The sequence below is a fragment of the Uranotaenia lowii genome, unplaced genomic scaffold (assembly GCF_029784155.1).
Source record: "Uranotaenia lowii strain MFRU-FL unplaced genomic scaffold, ASM2978415v1 HiC_scaffold_144, whole genome shotgun sequence".
Taxonomy (NCBI): Eukaryota; Metazoa; Arthropoda; class Insecta; order Diptera; family Culicidae; genus Uranotaenia; species Uranotaenia lowii.
The window spans coordinates 19,406-37,051 of record NW_026597455.1 but is presented as its reverse complement, the minus strand read 5'-3'; the positions used below and the strand labels follow the sequence as shown (position 1 = coordinate 37,051).

General features: G+C 33.7%; 1 protein-coding gene across 1 annotated transcript; it reads right to left on the bottom strand.

Annotated features, from left to right (window-relative positions):
• Positions 1-957: 957 nt before the first annotated feature.
• Positions 958-11,937, bottom strand: LOC129759373 (beta-ureidopropionase). The gene is made up of 6 exons (XM_055756804.1): positions 11,781-11,937; positions 11,611-11,717; positions 2,053-2,315; positions 1,897-1,991; positions 1,521-1,838; positions 958-1,459 (listed from the first exon to the last, which is right to left on the bottom strand). The coding sequence occupies exons 2-6, from the start codon at positions 11,712-11,714 to the stop codon at positions 1,079-1,081; spliced, it is 1,161 nt and encodes a 386-aa protein (XP_055612779.1). The 5' UTR covers positions 11,715-11,717; positions 11,781-11,937; the 3' UTR covers positions 958-1,078.
• Positions 11,938-17,646: the final 5,709 nt, after the last annotated feature.

The window sequence follows — 17,646 nt, the reverse complement described above, 5'->3', positions numbered from 1 at the left end:
TCTTTTATTTTCAAATCATATTAAGAAATATCTTAGATGAATTAAAACTAAACTATAATAGAAAAAAAGATTTAAGAGAGCGATATTGGTTAGAAACAGAATCTGCATCACAATTCCTCAAACTGCTCAACAAAAAGCGGAATCGATCGTAACAAATGCACCGAAAGTACGCTCGGAGCTAACTAACAGGTCTTCTGCACCGGAAACCTTCAACCCTTCCTCAAGAAGCCACTTTGAGAACAATTACAGTAGCGTCGAAAAATTACGCGTCTCGAAACAACTTCGTTCGTACAAAAACGTAAACAAACTAACTACAAACTTGATGATAGGACACTGATAGAGAGAATGTAGGCCAAGCAAGCAAACTATATAGTTCGTATAACGACAAACCAAGGAATTCAAGCTGCACCTAGTGGATCAGCAACAGAACGAGTATTTACTAAATAGCGACAATATTGGATAGAGCAAAAGGCAAACTTAACCGAAATGCAAAAGGAACTGTTGATAAAAGACAAAACTCTCCCTCTTTTTCCTTCATTTGGTAAACTAGACTGTACAGAATCTGCTTTAGCCTTATACTGTAGCTAGAGCGTAACATATGCAGCAGCCTCCCAAGTCATTCTATCGATGTTTAAAGATGCTTTACGAACTGTCGTTGTTTCCTTTCAAAACTCTTGGAAAAAATAACAAATGAGCTGATGTACTGACAACAGAAACCTGAAATTGCGCCGGAAGAGGTAGTTTAGAAAAGAACAAGTTCCAACCGAAATAACGTTGCCAGAAACGATTTACTCTTTACTTTCCCATAAATGTATTTTCCTGAATAAAAGAAACAAAACAAAACCGGTAACCCACGACAAAAAGATGTTATTTGTTGATTAGTTCTAGTAAACGACATTCACACCCAGAATCGTGACAAAATTGAATTTCTTTTTTCAAAAGTTGTTTACAAACACAGAAGTCGAAAAATAATATATTAACTCTGTACATTATACACCAACAGAAAAGAAAAAAAACCAGCTACATTATATAGTGCATTGAATAAAAACTTCTTTAAAAAATTAACAAACTGGCGCGATTAATTTTCCCGAATGACCTGGGGCTTGTAGTCCGATTTTGTGACCTTGGCCAGACTTTCCGCATACAGAGGTAGACGTTGAGTCATTTGGAATCCCCAGAAATCCTTAACTTGCCGACACAGGTTCAGGTCCATCTCAGCGATCAAAAGCCCATCTTTGTCCCGGGACAGTGCTGGAGTCCTGGAACCATCGGGAGCGGCCACATACGAAGATCCGTAAAACGGTCCAAAGTCCTTGTGTGCTGGCAGTCCGTTTGCAGAGGTAAACTCATTAGGGAACACCTCAGTACCAACACGATTGATGGCCACCGTGAAATAGCTGTTGGCAATGGCAGCATTCCGAGCTTCGATGGACCATAGGGGTTCACTCAGGGCACCGATCTGTTTAACAAATACATAATGCTACAAATTTGCTTTTTTAAAACTTTTTGCTTCAACAAACCGTCGCCGATGGATTGAAAACAATCTCTGCACCGTTCAGTCCAAACATCATCCAGTTCTGGGGATGATGGCGTCCGTAGCAGATGTTGATGGCAATCCGGCCAAACTGGGTCTCGAACACCGGATGACCGGTATCTCCCTCGAAGTAATAGGTGGATTCGTTGAAATCACCCACCCTAGGGATGTGATTCTTCCGATGCTTGCCGATATAGTTTCCGGTGTTCGAAATGACCACGGCCGTATTCCAGATGGTATCGTTGTGGTTGGCATCGCGTTCTAGGATAGGGGAGATGATGACCATGTTGTACTGCTTTGCTAGCTGAAACGATGAAGAAATTTAGTTGATTACTGTCGAGAAGACTTTTTCAAAACTGTACCTCTTTCATAAGCTTTGTGGTTGGTCCGTTTTCAGCATCTTCAGCAAATTCACACCAAGGGAATTTTTCCCGCGTACAAAATGCGAACGGCATTGCTAGAAAAGAATCTTGAAATTTTAAGTTTATTCTCAGACCTTCGGTAAATCTTCAACTCACTCCACGCTTCCTGGAAGCACACGATGTTAACCCCGGCAGCGGCCGCAACTTTCAGGATATTGGATATCTTCTCATGCAAAGCATCCCTCTGCACATGAATCGGAGCCGTTGTAGGGATGTCGACCGAATTTTGGATGGCGGCAACCCGTACAATTCGCTGTCGGCGTAGGTCCTCCTTGCGGGCGTTGAAGATGTATCCTTTCAGCTCCACCCCGGCTTCCTTGGCTAGAGATTTGGCCTCATCGGTGAAGGTGATTGGGTTGCTGATTTGAAGGAAAAATAATCGGGATGGTAAACCTTAGACCATTTAGAGTCAAATAGAACGCTTTATGTTTCCAATTTTTGATTTTGGACAGTACTTAGTATCCTGTTTTTTGATAAAAAGTAAAACTCACAAATACAAATGTACACGTATACCTTTAAAAACTCATCCTACCCCAAAAATAACTTTGGCGTTTTTAATTTAAAAAAAACGTTATTTTAGTTTTCCTCTGGAAGAATATAGAATGACAGCTCACGCGTTGTAAGAGTTCCCTGCAACTGCATTTGCACATAACTTTTGATTTCGGTAAAATTCACATGCGCAAGAACTTAAACACTCGAAAAAAAATATTGGCAGCATGATATCAATAAGTTTTCAAACAATTTTATGTCTGATGAAGCCATAGTTACCAGTGTTTGAATTTTGTGACAGCTTTCTGGTGAATGTTAAATATTAGACCGCTGCAAAAAATTAGTTTTTGCTCTCATACGTTATTTCGATGCCTTTTGGGTAACCAGGCACCATTGTAAAATTTGAGTTGATTTAGTTGATTCCTGAGTATGCGATTCAATTTTGTATGGAAATTCGTATGGAAGTAGAAATTTTTGCACATTGAATCTTCCAGAAAATTCAAATGAGTTTTTCAAAGTTGGTCTTTAATTTTTGGTTTTGATTATTCTTAAACTTTATTTTTTGCTAACATGACAAGCAGCTAAGCTGTGGCTATGCATTTCATGAAAAAAGTTATATCCATTACAAAATAAAAAATCTGAATCCATTGAAAATTATTTCATATAGGCAGACTTTGCTTAGTTAATTATTTCATGAAATGTTTTCAATAAATCAATAAATTCCCAGGCCAAGCAGGTGTTTTTTAATTTTTTTATTATTATACTACGGTTACATAACTTTCAAATAAGCAGTCAAAATCGCTAAAATTAAAAAATAATTCTGAATTTAAAAAAAAAAATACATCGAATATATTTTCTGGGGTACAAGTTATACTTCATTCACATGAGTTATACTGCGAGAATCAAGGAGTATTTATCATCGAAAGTTATATTTTTTGGAACTTTCAGTACATCTCTGGGGTTTTTTAATGAAAAATTTTGTTTTCCCATACAAATTTAAATTCAAAATTAAAACCCGTTGCGCTAATTCAGGACTGAATGGATCGCTTCCAAAATGTTTATGGCTATTTCTGGCAGCAAAACTACAAAAAAAAGTTATGGCAGGTGTAAAAATTTAAGAATTTGAAATTTCCATACAGAGCTCGCAGCAGTCTAGTTAAATATCCAAGAAAGGTCCATAGAAGCTTAAATCGACACCAAATTAATTTTTATTGAATTTAAAGACAATCATTGACGAAAATTTTGGCCCTGGTGCGAAACGGTTTATTTAAATTGGATTTAAATTTGTTTATTATTATTATGAATATCTACACATTTTATGTTACATGAGAGTTTTTTTTACAATCTTGCGAGAATTTATCTATAATTAAAAAATATGATATGTAGGTATTTTAATCTCAAATTATCATACATTCTATCAATATTAAACACTGAACATGTTTTTTGGCTTTCTTACAGAAAGGCATAGGGAACGGTCAGTTGGGGATATCATTAATTAAGGGTCCAAGACCCCACTTTATAGGTACCAATCGACTCAGCTCGACGAGTTACGATGATGTCCGGGAATTTGTATGTTCCATAAAAACGTTCTTAACACATTAACTCCTATTCTAGGTTTCACGATTTTGATGAATTTAGTATCAAAAAATTGCATTTTTTTTCCTGTAGGACCTATCTCAAAACCAAAAAAAAACAAAATTGTTTAAAATTTTTCTATTCCATAGAACATATCATGCTTACGTTGGCTCCAAAAAAGGTAGCCATTTGCTCAGCAGCAGTAGCCAGCAATCGCTAAATTAATTACAAAGGCGATCAAAAATTTGACAAAAATTCCATAAAACAGCAGAGAATCGATCCCACGCCATCTAGCATGAGAGTTTAGGAGGTTAACCCCTTGACCACTAGTGAGCGTCGAGATATGAGGCTCTCAAACTTTAACAGTTTGAATTATTTGGATTATAAATGAACTCGTTGAATATAAGTTCGTTTATCCTCCAAAAAACGTACTGGGCACCTTTTTTTATATTGAGTTTAGTAATTTTTGCTATCGATTTTCTTTAATCATAATCTTTTTTATAGATTAATAATAAATAATTCAGAAATAAGGAATCCATTATTGTGTCATTTATTTCCAAAGATAATTGACACTCTGTAAGAAAGCCTCCAATCCACTGATAAGTGTATTAAATCGGGTTTTATTTTATTTTTTCGAGAAACAGAAATTTTCGGAAGTCTATTTTCTTAAAGTTTAGTTAATTATTTTTGAATTTTTTCGTATATTCTTTCTGTAAATTATTGCCATTAAAGTTTATTGATTTTGGGGGTATTGTTAACTTTGACCGAAATGCTTAAACATATGATAGGGAAGTTTGCTGTACAGATAAACTGATGAACCGAGCTTATTATCCGATAGATATTTCGCAGAAGACTTTTATGGCAAAATACTAGCATATTAAGCTTTCGCGCCGTGCGAACCCATTTCGCTCTCATGTTGCGGCCACACGGTGGTAGACATCAAAAATGAGAGCACCATTTTTTCATACTTGGGTGTTCCCAATTTTGCTTTTTCTATACAGCCAAACGATACCTCTTTTTTCAAAGGTTTTTGAGCTTTTTTAATGTCAATATTAGGCATCATACAGTTTTCTATTACAGCGAAACTTGATAACAATATGCTCTAAAACAGCGAAAGTGCTTCCAGTTCGCTTTGATATCGCATTTGGGTAACTGTTTGCTTTTATTTTGGGTATCAAAGGCTGCTTGAATTTCGCTAAGAAGTCAAATTTGAAAAAAAATGTTTCTACTCTTCAAACCCGTTTTCTAAAAACGGTAAATAAAGGCACATTAATTATTTTACATAAAATTAGTGACGAGTTATATTGAGTTAAAATTTAGAATTTCAAAATTTTTATCGTTTTTTTCCTTATACATATACGCCTAATTAAATAAAACATATTTTTGATATCATCCTGAAAACAGATTATTAAGTTACCTGTAAAACATACCTAGTAAATATAAAAAAAAGAATTCAAAAATTGAATATTAGAGATGTACCAAATATTTGGCGTCGAAATCACGAAAACCCCATTGAGCCGAATAGTTGAGCTAAGTATTCAGCCGAATAGGTAGATTTTTTTTTTAAATTTACACGATATAAGACTTGTCAACTTAAGGTTTCAGTGAAATATTTTAGGTGTATCTTTCACTGTACACCGTACTGGAGAGTGCTGACATGTATCGCTTTATACTTAGAACATAATTTATTCCAGGTTTTTTGGTTTCGTTTATTTAGGCTTACTTTATATGACTTTTTTGCCGATTATAACGAAATTCCATGGTTTTTATTTACATTGATTACACTCAACACTGCCATAGTTCTTAGAAAAAAATCCGTTAAATTTCTAGCTAAAATAACAATAAACTGGCGACATTGCAAACAACTGTCAACCTTTTAAAATTTTACAAAAAAAAAAGCTTTAAAGTTCGTCATTCTGTTTGGTCCGTTCAAGTATTCATATTTTTTATCTATGACATTAACATAAATTTTTTGAATCATTTTTATCTTTTGACTTTGGGATAAAAATGTTACATTTTCTTCATCAATGTCAACAATAATTTAAATGAGAAAAACATCATTGTTTTTTAAACCATTGTCTTAGAGAAATTTGATTATTTAATGGAATTAAAAAAAAAAAATTATTGACCAAAAAAAATACTCGTTGAATGAATATTAAAACAATCGAACCGTAAAACTTTCGGTATCGAAATACACTGATAAATCATTTCACACATTTTGCAAAATATTCCTCATATTACCGGCAAAAATATAGAGCTGTCAAACAGGTTTGTGATTTTTACACACCATGCAGATTCGAAATTTTCACATTATCCAGATCAGTCTCGATAAGAAAAAAATGTGTGAAATCACACTTGTTCTCAATGGATTTGGTGTCAGTCATGTACAAACAAAAACGTCGAAGAATTAATACGGCTGGATCGTCGTAACGAGTCAAATGTAAGTTGCCGCCATTATTTTAATCTATTAACATCAAATTGATGTCATCAATCAGCCAACTCCTTGCCATCGGTGCCATTTGAAACATTCAGTTTGGCAGAAACTGAAGAGGAGTTTAAAAAAAATATTAAGAATGCACTTTAAAAACCACCAGCATTTCATTCGGTTCCAATTATTCATTAAAAAATGCGGCCCTCTTCATATTTCTTGATTTTACACATTTTCCTCTCTAAGCGCCTCATTATTCCACACATTTTACCGTTTAAAACGCTTTTTGCATAATGTGTGGAACGCTCACATTTCGTTTTCTTAAGCGATGTTTCACATAAATGTGCAGCAGTATCTTCACACATTTAATGTGTTGGTCTACTTATTTCCAAAATGTGTGAAATTTCACACACTAATGTGTGGAATGTTTTGTCAGTGTAAGACATCGTTAAGGTAGCTACAACGGTACTATCGAAAATATTGGTTTTAGGTATAACAGTTTTAGCACAATTTGAAATTTTAGAATCAGCTTAAACACACACACTCCCAACCGGTGTGATAGCAAATTTTAAAAGGATACAATTTCATTGCAGACAATCAATAATTGAGAAGAATTAACCAATTTATTAGAAAAATTGCATAAATTTGGAGTTTTACGGTTAGATTGCCTTAAAAATAATTCTTCGAATATTCTTTTTGACAGAATTGTCATTTTAATTGTTCTACCAGGACCAGCAAAAATGACATTATTTCTCGAAGACTGCGAGTAATTTTGACTTCTAAGAGGAAAAAAATATTGAAATTTTCTATTTTTTTTTTCAAAATCTAATATAAACCGATTATAATGGGTCAATTATGGGTAGATACTCGAACGGACTAAACAGATTGGCAAAAATGCTACTTTCAGGTATTTTATGTCAAATTTTCATGATTAAATATTAGTTTTTTGTAATGTCGACAGTAGATGGCTTTTTAAATCAAAAATTTTAAGGATTTTTTCTAAGAGCCACGATTTCATGATAATGATAACCTTTGAACTATATAATGATGTTCGTTTCATAAGAACTATCAAAAATCTTACTCAGTTATTTTGTCTTTTTTTAAAAAAAAGCCCTTAATCAATCAATTAGCGAAACTTTTTATTATTCCTAATATCTAGGCAATGATTATTTATGAACCTTATCGAAATGTTGAAAAAATACTTTTACAATATCTTTTCATACAAGCTTTGTCATTTTTGCTAAAATGTATGAAATGGAATAATGTTATTAAAAGTTTTAAAAACATACGGCTTTTCTGCTGGAAATATTACCAATGTATGCTGGCTTTGAACATTAATTTATGTAACCCTTGACCGTTATGAACTGATTCTTAATGACTTAAATGGTAGAAAACTCATAAAAAAGCATTATTCGGGTTTTTTTAACAAGTTTTTCATCAAAATTTCAAATAAAAGAGTAGTTTTTTAAAGTAAAATATTATCTTGAGCGGAACTAGCAGCTTACAAAATCAACCTCTAGGGCCTTTGTCTCACACGCAGTTTTCACCCCTGAATGTATGCAGTGCTTTGCATTTTTCTTATTTTATCAGCTTCAGGGACAGAAAAGATGGAAAATTAAGTTCGAATAGAACCAAAAATTACTTTAATTGGTGTCACAGCGTATCAAACTAGGCAAACTTTAATATTTGGGGTATAAGAAAAGTTTTTTGATTCTTTTTTTCAGAGGTAAGACATGAAAGAGGAGTAAGGTTTTCATACATATTTTTTGGCTTAATACCAGAGCTTTTGAAGCCAATAAAGGTAGAGTCATAACTTCAGAATAAGAATCAATTTTCATTGCCATAGCTATGAGAATTTGAAGAGACAGCTTTTATTTATAGAAATTGTTCTTGATGTTGAAAGTCCAATTTAAAACAACATACTGATAACCAAAAATTCAAATTATTTTTAACACAAATTTCTTCAATTTTACAAAGTGTAGCAAAGCTCACTGGGTCAGCTATTATAAACCTATCCGATTCACTTGCGTTTGCAATTTCGAGAAATTTCGAGCAAATTTTTATCGCAGAACACAGAGTTTTGACATGAATTTCACAAAATTTTTGAATTTTGAATGGATTTCCAACATTTTTTTTATTTCAGCCAATATAAAATTTGGATTTTTACTTCGAAATAGAAAATTATTATAATATTTTTAATGTTAACTGATTTTTCCCAACTAAAATATAAAAAAGGCCCAATTTATCATGAATTTTTAATGAAATTAATGGGAACAGCATCACAGGAAACCATCACAGAGTGTTTGGATGAAATAATAAAAAAAAGATTTTTTTTTTCTCAAAAACACGTTTGTTTAGAGCAATGTACAGTTTTTCTGCAAAATATGTAATTTAAGACATACTTTTGTATGTCTGACTTTGTCGTTACCTTCAAAAGTAATTCGAGGCAATATGGGCAAAATGCGTTCGGATATAACCCCTATCCATACCGCTTGATCCACTGTTCCGAGTTGCGGCGAATTGAGCCATTTAGTTCCGCTAATGATCATTTACCCTATTATTGATCAGCCTCAAAAACTTCAACAAAATTTGAGGGAATTGAAACACATGAGCCTGCAATAATGTGCCAGTACAAATCAAAACCAAAATCAATAAGGCTGAAATAAATATCAATTTCTTCTTTTTTCGAACAACCCCCCCAATCCTCCCTCCTTCGAAATAACTACAAATCCCGAAGGGAGGAATACATAAAGTTTGAAGTGTTTTATGAAAATTTCGAAAAAAAAAAGCAATCGGAAAAAAAATTGGCGTGGGAAAGTATTTGATTACGAGAAATATTTCTATGATATTTTGAGAACACTCCGTTCTTCCATTCGGGAAATCTCAAGGGAGGAGGGTGCTCCCATACAATCTTTTACATCACTAGGGAACTCACCCAGAAAATGGAACAAAATTTGGCTAGAGAGGGTATTTGAGCACAAGGAATGTTTCTGTGAATATTTGGTACTAAACTGCCTCCTTCCAATGGGGTGATAGAAAGGAGAGGAGGGGCTCCTTTACAATTTGTCGCATAACTCTAGAACTAATCTAGCAAATGGAAACAACTTTGGCATGGGAAAGCATTTGGATACGGCATTTCTTCTTCAGTTGGGGATACAATTAGGGAAGACGGAAGCACAGATACGATTGTTTTGCATCAACCAAGAACTTATCTAACAAATGGAACCAAATATGACATGGGAACAATCATACAATCGAGCAAATGGAACAGAATTTGATATGCGAGTGTATTTGAATACACGGAATGTTTGATCTCGATCCTCTCCTTCCAGGTAGGTACGAACAAGGGCTCCAATACAAATTTTATAGCATAACTTGACCAGCAAACGCAACCAAATTTGGCATGAGAGAGTATCAGAGCATAAGAAATGTTTATCAGGTGGTTTAGAACCACTCCCTCCATTCAGTGGAACGATAAAAAGTGGGAAGAGGGTCACTCATACAATTTTTTTAATATTTCAATAACTAATCGAGTAAATGGAATTGAATGGGAGCCTATTTGTGCACGGGCAATGATTCTTCGATAGTTTGAGACCCCTTCTCTTTCCAGAGGTGAGATATAAAGTTGGGAGAGGGTCTCCCATTTTTGAATAACTCGAGAACTTATCGAGAATAGAGCCACGAGATCGTATTTGTACACACTTTTCTGATTTTATGAGACCCCCCTTCGTTCCATTAAAGATATAGATTTTGTTTGCAGTTTGTATAACAATGCGAGAACGAATAGCCAAAAAAAGCGTCCCGTAATATTATTTTGAAAAAAAAAAATATTTCTATGATGGTTTTAGACCCTCTCCACATTAAAATGGGACATCGAAGATTCCATTTTTTTACATATGTTGGCATAAGTACATAACTTTATGAATCAAAGAAATCCAGATTCATACGAAGAATTAAAACACGGATTGGAAAAAAAATTAATTAAGATTTCAAAACAAAAAAGGTGGAATTTTATTTTGAAAAAAACATTTTAATGGTTTTGAAATTGAATTTAAAATTTTGTGCAAATAAATGAAAAGTTAAAAGCCTAGGTACCACAAATTTCAACAATTTATGGAAGGTGTAGAAAACCACAGCAGGACAGCTAGTTTACTACAAAAATACTTAATTTATAGGTCTTGTGCAATGATGTAGTATGCAAAACTTCGAGAGACAAAAGGAGGATTTGAAATTTGTTCCGGCCTAATTGTTAAATGCAAAACAGGTGCTTTTCATCATTAAAACAGCTTTATTGAAAATCACTTTATAAGAAGATTAGTAAAATTTAAACCTTCGCAATAGTCGGTAGATTGGTGAGAGATATTTAACGTTTAAATGATTTTTTTAATCAGTTTTCCTGCCCTGGGGACGGATGAGGGTTAATGAAGAAATTTTTTCCATACATCCATTGCCAGCCTTACATTTGCTCTTACTTAGGACAAAGTTGTTACTTGTTTAAATAATATCGCTCATATTTTAATTCGGTTTTTAGAAGCTCAAAAAACTTGTTGAGAGATTGAACAAAAACACACCCCCGGATACGATCGACACGCTCGCAAACATCCCATCAATAAATGATATTTTTAGACGCATGGTTCCCCATCGTTAGTAATTTCTCGTCATACGTTTCGTTTATTTATTTCCTCCCAACGCAGTCAGAAACCACCAACAACGGCTTCAGTGGCCCAAAGTTTAAAACGAAAAACCACCAACATTCCAACCCCGTTTGGGGCGCGCGTCATTTTATCTCCAAAGATTGCCGTAGAAAAGCAAACGATTAGCTTTATCTTATGGCCGGTTAATAGGGGCGCAAGACAAGTGTCTGCCAGCCAGCCAACAAACCAAAATAAAAAAAATAGAGCCTTCATCATAAATCTATACACAATCAACAGCACAAATATTATGCTTCCCCACAAAGTGATAATCAAAGTGGTCAGTTGATGTGGGTGAATGCGCCTTTGCAGCAGATAAGGCAAGACGAATGCGGTTTTACCTAACGATATCACACAAGAAGATCATTTTTGGTTCGTTTGAATCTTTGGGAAACATTTTGGAGGATACTTAACAAGTTTTTGTAAAAAAAAATCCTCAAAATTGCAAAAATAAAGATAAAAAGTACTCACTCATCAGCCCTTCCGTACAAAATCCGTTTGACCTCTCGAAGTTCTTCCGGTGGAATATACTTCTCGATGGTGTCTTCCAAACTTTTGAAATTGTTATCGGACATGATCTGAAAATATGATTAAATCAAAATATGAACTGAAATTAAATTTATTTTGAACCCGTTTATTACCTTCGCGTTACGCTGCAGTACGTTCTCTGCTTTTGTGGTTGGGTGTTTAAACTTGAACCGAAACGATCGTGCAAGAAATCTAGAACGAACTGAATTGCCCGGCAGTTGGTGACCGTCTGATAGTATGGCAGTGTGGTCATGAATGAAACGTGTGGCTGTGGTGTGGCTGTGTGGCTGAGTGGAAGCTTGTTGGTACAAGTAGATTGGTTAACAAGTTTCTACTTTGTTACGGTCTGTTTTGACGAGAAAAAGAATGAATGGAAAATCATTCATAAATCTTTACAACATTGAAGATCACGACAATTGATTTTTTTTAAGATTTTTGCAGACGAATACCAAAAATTCATAAGTTCTGGAATTACTAAAATGACCAGAGCAGAAAATATTGAGAAATTCTCATTACTTTCTGTAACAATTAACAATGCTTGATACAGAAATCGTAGTTTAAATATTGGGTTGGACGAATGCTATTCCATTTTATTTTGTTTATTTATAGAAGATTTTAACTACAGTAGTTTTTCGATTTTATCACGGTCAAAAAAAAATTTCACCGTGAATATGGTGAAACCGTGAATTAGGCGAAACTAAAAATTAAAGTTAATTAAAGTTAATTAAATTAAAGTTATAATATTTTCAGTGGTGGAAACGTTTTGTATCAATAAATTTTGATCATAAGATGTTATTATCAAAGATTACTAAACCCAAAGGATCGATTTCAGTTCAAATTTTTCATCTCTTTTAGATATTTTCCTGAAATAACATGTAGAATATAAAACTTATTAAAGTGAAGAATTGAGTTTTTATGGAAATTTAACAGACGTTATATCTTAAGTCGATTTTGAAAAAGAGTTAAAAGAAAAGTGCTCAAAAAAATGTCCTCTGCAAATTTCAAATTTCAATATTTTAATCTTCACACCTTTGATTAACAAAAAAGTTTACCTTTTCGAAAAATATTTTGAAATTTGCTAAACTTTGACTTTAAAAGTGTGTTTCTCGAAACTATTTTATCGAAGATAATGCTTTGTATTTCATATGAAGAAAAACAGAAATCTTATTCCTTTTTACACATTTTAAGGCAAAGCAAGCAGAATTTCAATCTGATCTTCCAAAATTATCCATTCAGACAATACTAAAGGCTGTCCAATCAGGATTGCGCACGCCACCCTTTCGAATAAACCAATTAAACAAATAAATCAGAGACACATATCTTTTTCCAAAAACGCTTAAATTCACCCAAATCTTTAAATGATTCGCATAGCCAAATTTTTTTACTTTTTTAGAGCGGCTAACCAAGCACAAATAACAACACTAGCATTAGCGTGACGTTAAAATACTCATGTCGATTATTACAAGTGTTCTACAAAAAACCAAATGACGATTTTAACACTATATAGCTAAAATAAGCAGTTGAATGGCATTTTCATATTATTTAATACCTTTTTACCATAACATAAACCATAACAAATATCATGAACAAAGACGCTCTACGCTTTTGAAAGAAACTTGAGGTCTTTGAAATGGTTTCTGAATGATTTCTTAAAAAGCGTGATAAAATCGAAACAATAACCGTGATAAAATCGAGCGTGAATTTGGCGAGTATTGATAAAATCGAACAGTGATAAAATCGAGAAACTACTGTACTTGGTCATTCGTACTCTTAGGAGGTTTTTAACATTTACGTTATTACTTAGAATTGAACGAATGAAAAATAATACAATTGCACTAATAGATGGGTTAGTTTCTTCATAGTAAACCTCCAGCAGTCAGGCAGCGGTGTAGTTAGTAACAGAATATTAAAGAAGGCATTTCAATTGTATTCAATATTTCATTGAATTAATGTCGTTGAGCGCGTGTCTATGGGAATCTTTAATGGAAAAGTTATTTTTTGGTAGGTAGATACGATGTGCCTAACCTCGAAAAGCATACATAAAATCCTGGTGGTAAATATAGTGTATGCCCTTCTATTTTGAGAGAAGGTGTGTAAGTTTAAATAAAGTTTCATTCATTTTGTACGTATTTCTATACCTGGAGTTAATTTCATGTTTTCAAGTTATCATCTTATTTTTCTTTTTAACTGAACCTTTGTTAAAATGTATGATAAATGAAAATTGCTGTGCATATTTTTTTTTGTGTCGGAAACAAGCAAAATTTTGCTGGTTTTTATCCTGCTGGTTTTCCAGCAAAGTTTTCAGCAATTCAATTCAATCCCTGAAAAAACAGCAATCTTCAAACAGATTTTCTAGAAACCTGCGAGTTGATATTCTTTTCGTATATGTTTTCCCATGATTTGGTATAAATAATTGGATTTATGAATGGATATAAAACAAAATTTAAATATCACAAAAAATTAACCATATAGCATGCTTTTTCTAAATCATTCAGCGACTATCCGGCCGGAATTTGAAAATTGAATTAGTCTGTAAAATAAAAACAAACACGTTGTCAACTTTCTTGTCAAATTCATGCTAAGGCGGCATCCATAAATTACGTAACGCAAAAAATGCAGATTTTTGACCCCCTCCCCCCCGTATGTCACAAATCGTAACGCTACGACGTACCCCCCTTCGAAAATTACGTAACGCTGATAATTAGCCACCCCCCCCCTTTCTTGTAATGTTTTTAATACTGATTTTAACATAATTTTGTTAAGGTTTTACAAAACGGAATTTATATCTATCCAAATCGCTTCTTAGTACTCAATGATGATAACTTTTGGATAAAATAAATTGATTGTCTTAATCCGAGTTGCTCTGTGCTTGTTCACTGATGATCTACCTTGTTAACTTGAGTTTGTTTAAGGAGTATAACTTGTTATGCAAAATATATTCCACTTAGTAGTATTCGTCGGTGTAATCAAAATTGCATTTTTTTTTAAATCAATTGAGAAAAAAATAGTACAATTTCCGTCTTAAGGTTGAACTGAGTTCAACCGGAGTAAATGAACCTAATATTCGGGTTTCCAACAATTATTTCACGGATGTTCAATCCGCATTTGTCGAAGTCTATCTCAGAATCTTTCAAGGGAAAGGTTACAAACAAGTTTCAATCATGTTGTAGCCCACAAATTTTAAGCAGATCATTGTGTGTTTATCATTCTGCGAAAATGGCATGACATCAAAATAGCTGCGATTAAGTAAACTGAAATTTTTAAGGAAAAAAATCGTTACGTAACGATGAGCATACCTCCCCCCCTCCCCTATGTCACAATTCGTAACGCTCGAGCTTACTCCCTCCCCCCCCTAGGAGCGTTACGTAATTTATGGATGCCCCCTAAACAATCTGTGATTCGCTTTAAGAGTTTTTTTTAATATTTTGTACAACATTAAACTTAGAGCTCTTTCTTTTTCAATCACCTAAATGATGATGATGAATTGATGATATTTATTTAAGACCTTTTAACCTCAGAGGTCATTTGGGTCTGATACAATCACCTCAAGTTTAACAAAGTTATGAATCTGGCAGATCAATTGCTGATTTTCCAGCAATACGGATAAATTGCTGGAAAATTTCCAGCAAGAAAGAACAAGTGCTGGAAAAGTCATGTTCGCTGGTTTCCAGCTAAAATTTGGATTGCTGGACGTTTGCAGCATTTTTTTTGCTGTAAATCGAGGAAAAAATTTGCTGTGTGCTTTGAAATACCGTTTTTCAAGATATTGAAAGATTTGTTTTTTTTTTTATTTTCACAATGATTCATTGTGAGTTTACTATTGCTCGGGAATATCATATTCAAATATCAAAAGAATCCGTACGGTTTAGACAAAATGTATTGTGAATGGGTTTTGATGCAAATCGAACGACATAAAAGTTATCTAAATAGCAGTAAAATACAAAGAGCTCAAAAAAGGCTCCGTCTCGAATGTTTTAACCCTCATTCGTCCCTCAAATTTTAACCTTTACAATGCCTAAATCATATTTGTGTAATTACACCACTAGAATCAGTATGAAATTTCCTTTCTGACGAATATAAATTTACTGCAAAATTAATCGTGAATATACTCAAAATCCAGTGCAAAGTTGAATTTCTGAGAATCTGAGAAATTGCAAATTTACAAAAAGTTTGAAAAACAGCTACCTTAGAAATTTTTTCAAAAATTCTGTGTTTCCTATTTTAAAAATCTAAAGATGCAAAAATGTACCAAATTACGTCAACTTTCCAATCCTCATTCCAGAATTTATCTGGCGTGACTTAAACAATTTTAACGATTCGTTGATTGAAAAGTACGGTAGACTTTGAATAGCGAAAAATTGAAGTGTTATATTTAAGTAAATATTGTCTGAGAAACATATTTGTTACATAATGAGTTCTCCAAAACTATAAATTTGTAAAACTCGGTTGAGAAACCAGAGAGATATAGCGGTTTTAAGCAAGGAGAGTCAAATTGACACTCAAGGTCTTATTAGAGAATTTTTTTTCCTGGGCTTTCTTCTTCAGATTGCCCGGTTTTATCCGGATATTTGATTTGAAATTTGGGAAAAGTACGGTCTCCCGGTTTCCCGGATTTTGATTAAAAAAAGCCCAGATTTATTCAATATTTGCAAAATCAAACCAAAATCTCAAATAAAATTTATAATAATTATTATTTTTCCGTCAAAAATTTAAAAAATCAAGGAAGTGTTATCAAAGTCATAATGAACGGTTTCGATTAAGAAACAATGTTTCAATTGTTTTTCTTTCTTCAGTTTTGTTGGATAATTCCTGAGTTTTGACCAAATTTGCCGTTTATGGGGTAACATATTTTGAATTGAAATGCCCAAATTTTACCAGATTATCAGACAAAACTGCCTGGATTTGTCCAGCCCGGATGTGTGCGGAAAAACTATGCTAACCTAATCTATTGGCATTGAGAAACAATAAATTCATCTGAATCACTGCTGGGGCCTAGCGTAGGGTTACCATATCCTTTAGCACCAAAATGAGTACGTTGATATCATATTTTGAAATATTAAGGAGACATAGGAAAAACCAGGAAATTTAAGGCCATTCAAATAGTGACAATTAGTTGGCCGGGCTTCGACCAGACCGAACTGAGCGCCATGAGAAAATTTAAAAACAAGCGAAATTGTATCTTGTACAATCGCTATTCTAGATCAAAAAAGCGAATTTCTTTGACTCAAATGAATTCCATGGATTATGAACAATCGATTTTGGATCACAAACATTAAGTATTTCGCATCTTGATGAAAATATTTGCACATAAAGTTTGAGTGGCTCGAAAAAACGCTGATGGCGTTCAGTTCGCTCTGGTCGAATCCAGGCCAGTTGTCAGTTATGTAGTTATGTGAACTAGCTGGCAATAATGACTTTTCATCAAATACTTTTAGAAATTAAAAGTTTTCGATTTTATTTTTTGTTCATTTTCTTGCAGATTTTTAGTGAAAAGTCAAAAGGCCGTTGAATTATGCGAAATGATCAGTACATCGCAAACATGAGAAAATATTGCATTTTAAAAAGAGTTCAAATTGCTGTTGTGCTCTTTGCCAACTGTTTGGGCGCTCATTGCATATTCAAAGGCGCTGATCGCCTGCATAGTTTATTTCGACGCCTGGGAAAAGCTTTTCTCAACAAAATAGAGAAACCTGAAGTACCGTGTCATTAATGCATAAAGTAATGCATTTCTTTCGGACTTTTTGTACATATAGGAACACAACTTGAGAACTGGAAGAAAAAAGTTTGTTTCTGTGGTAAAATGTCTTACAACAAAAAAAGAGTACATTCCGCAAGATTTTACAAAAAGAAGAGTACGCTCATTTTTCGATCTAAAAAGAGTATGTATGGTAACCCTAGCCTAACGGAGAATTGCATAACTAAACGGAGAATTGCATAACTACTTTTCAAGAAACACTTCGCTAAGCCTCAGCAGCGATG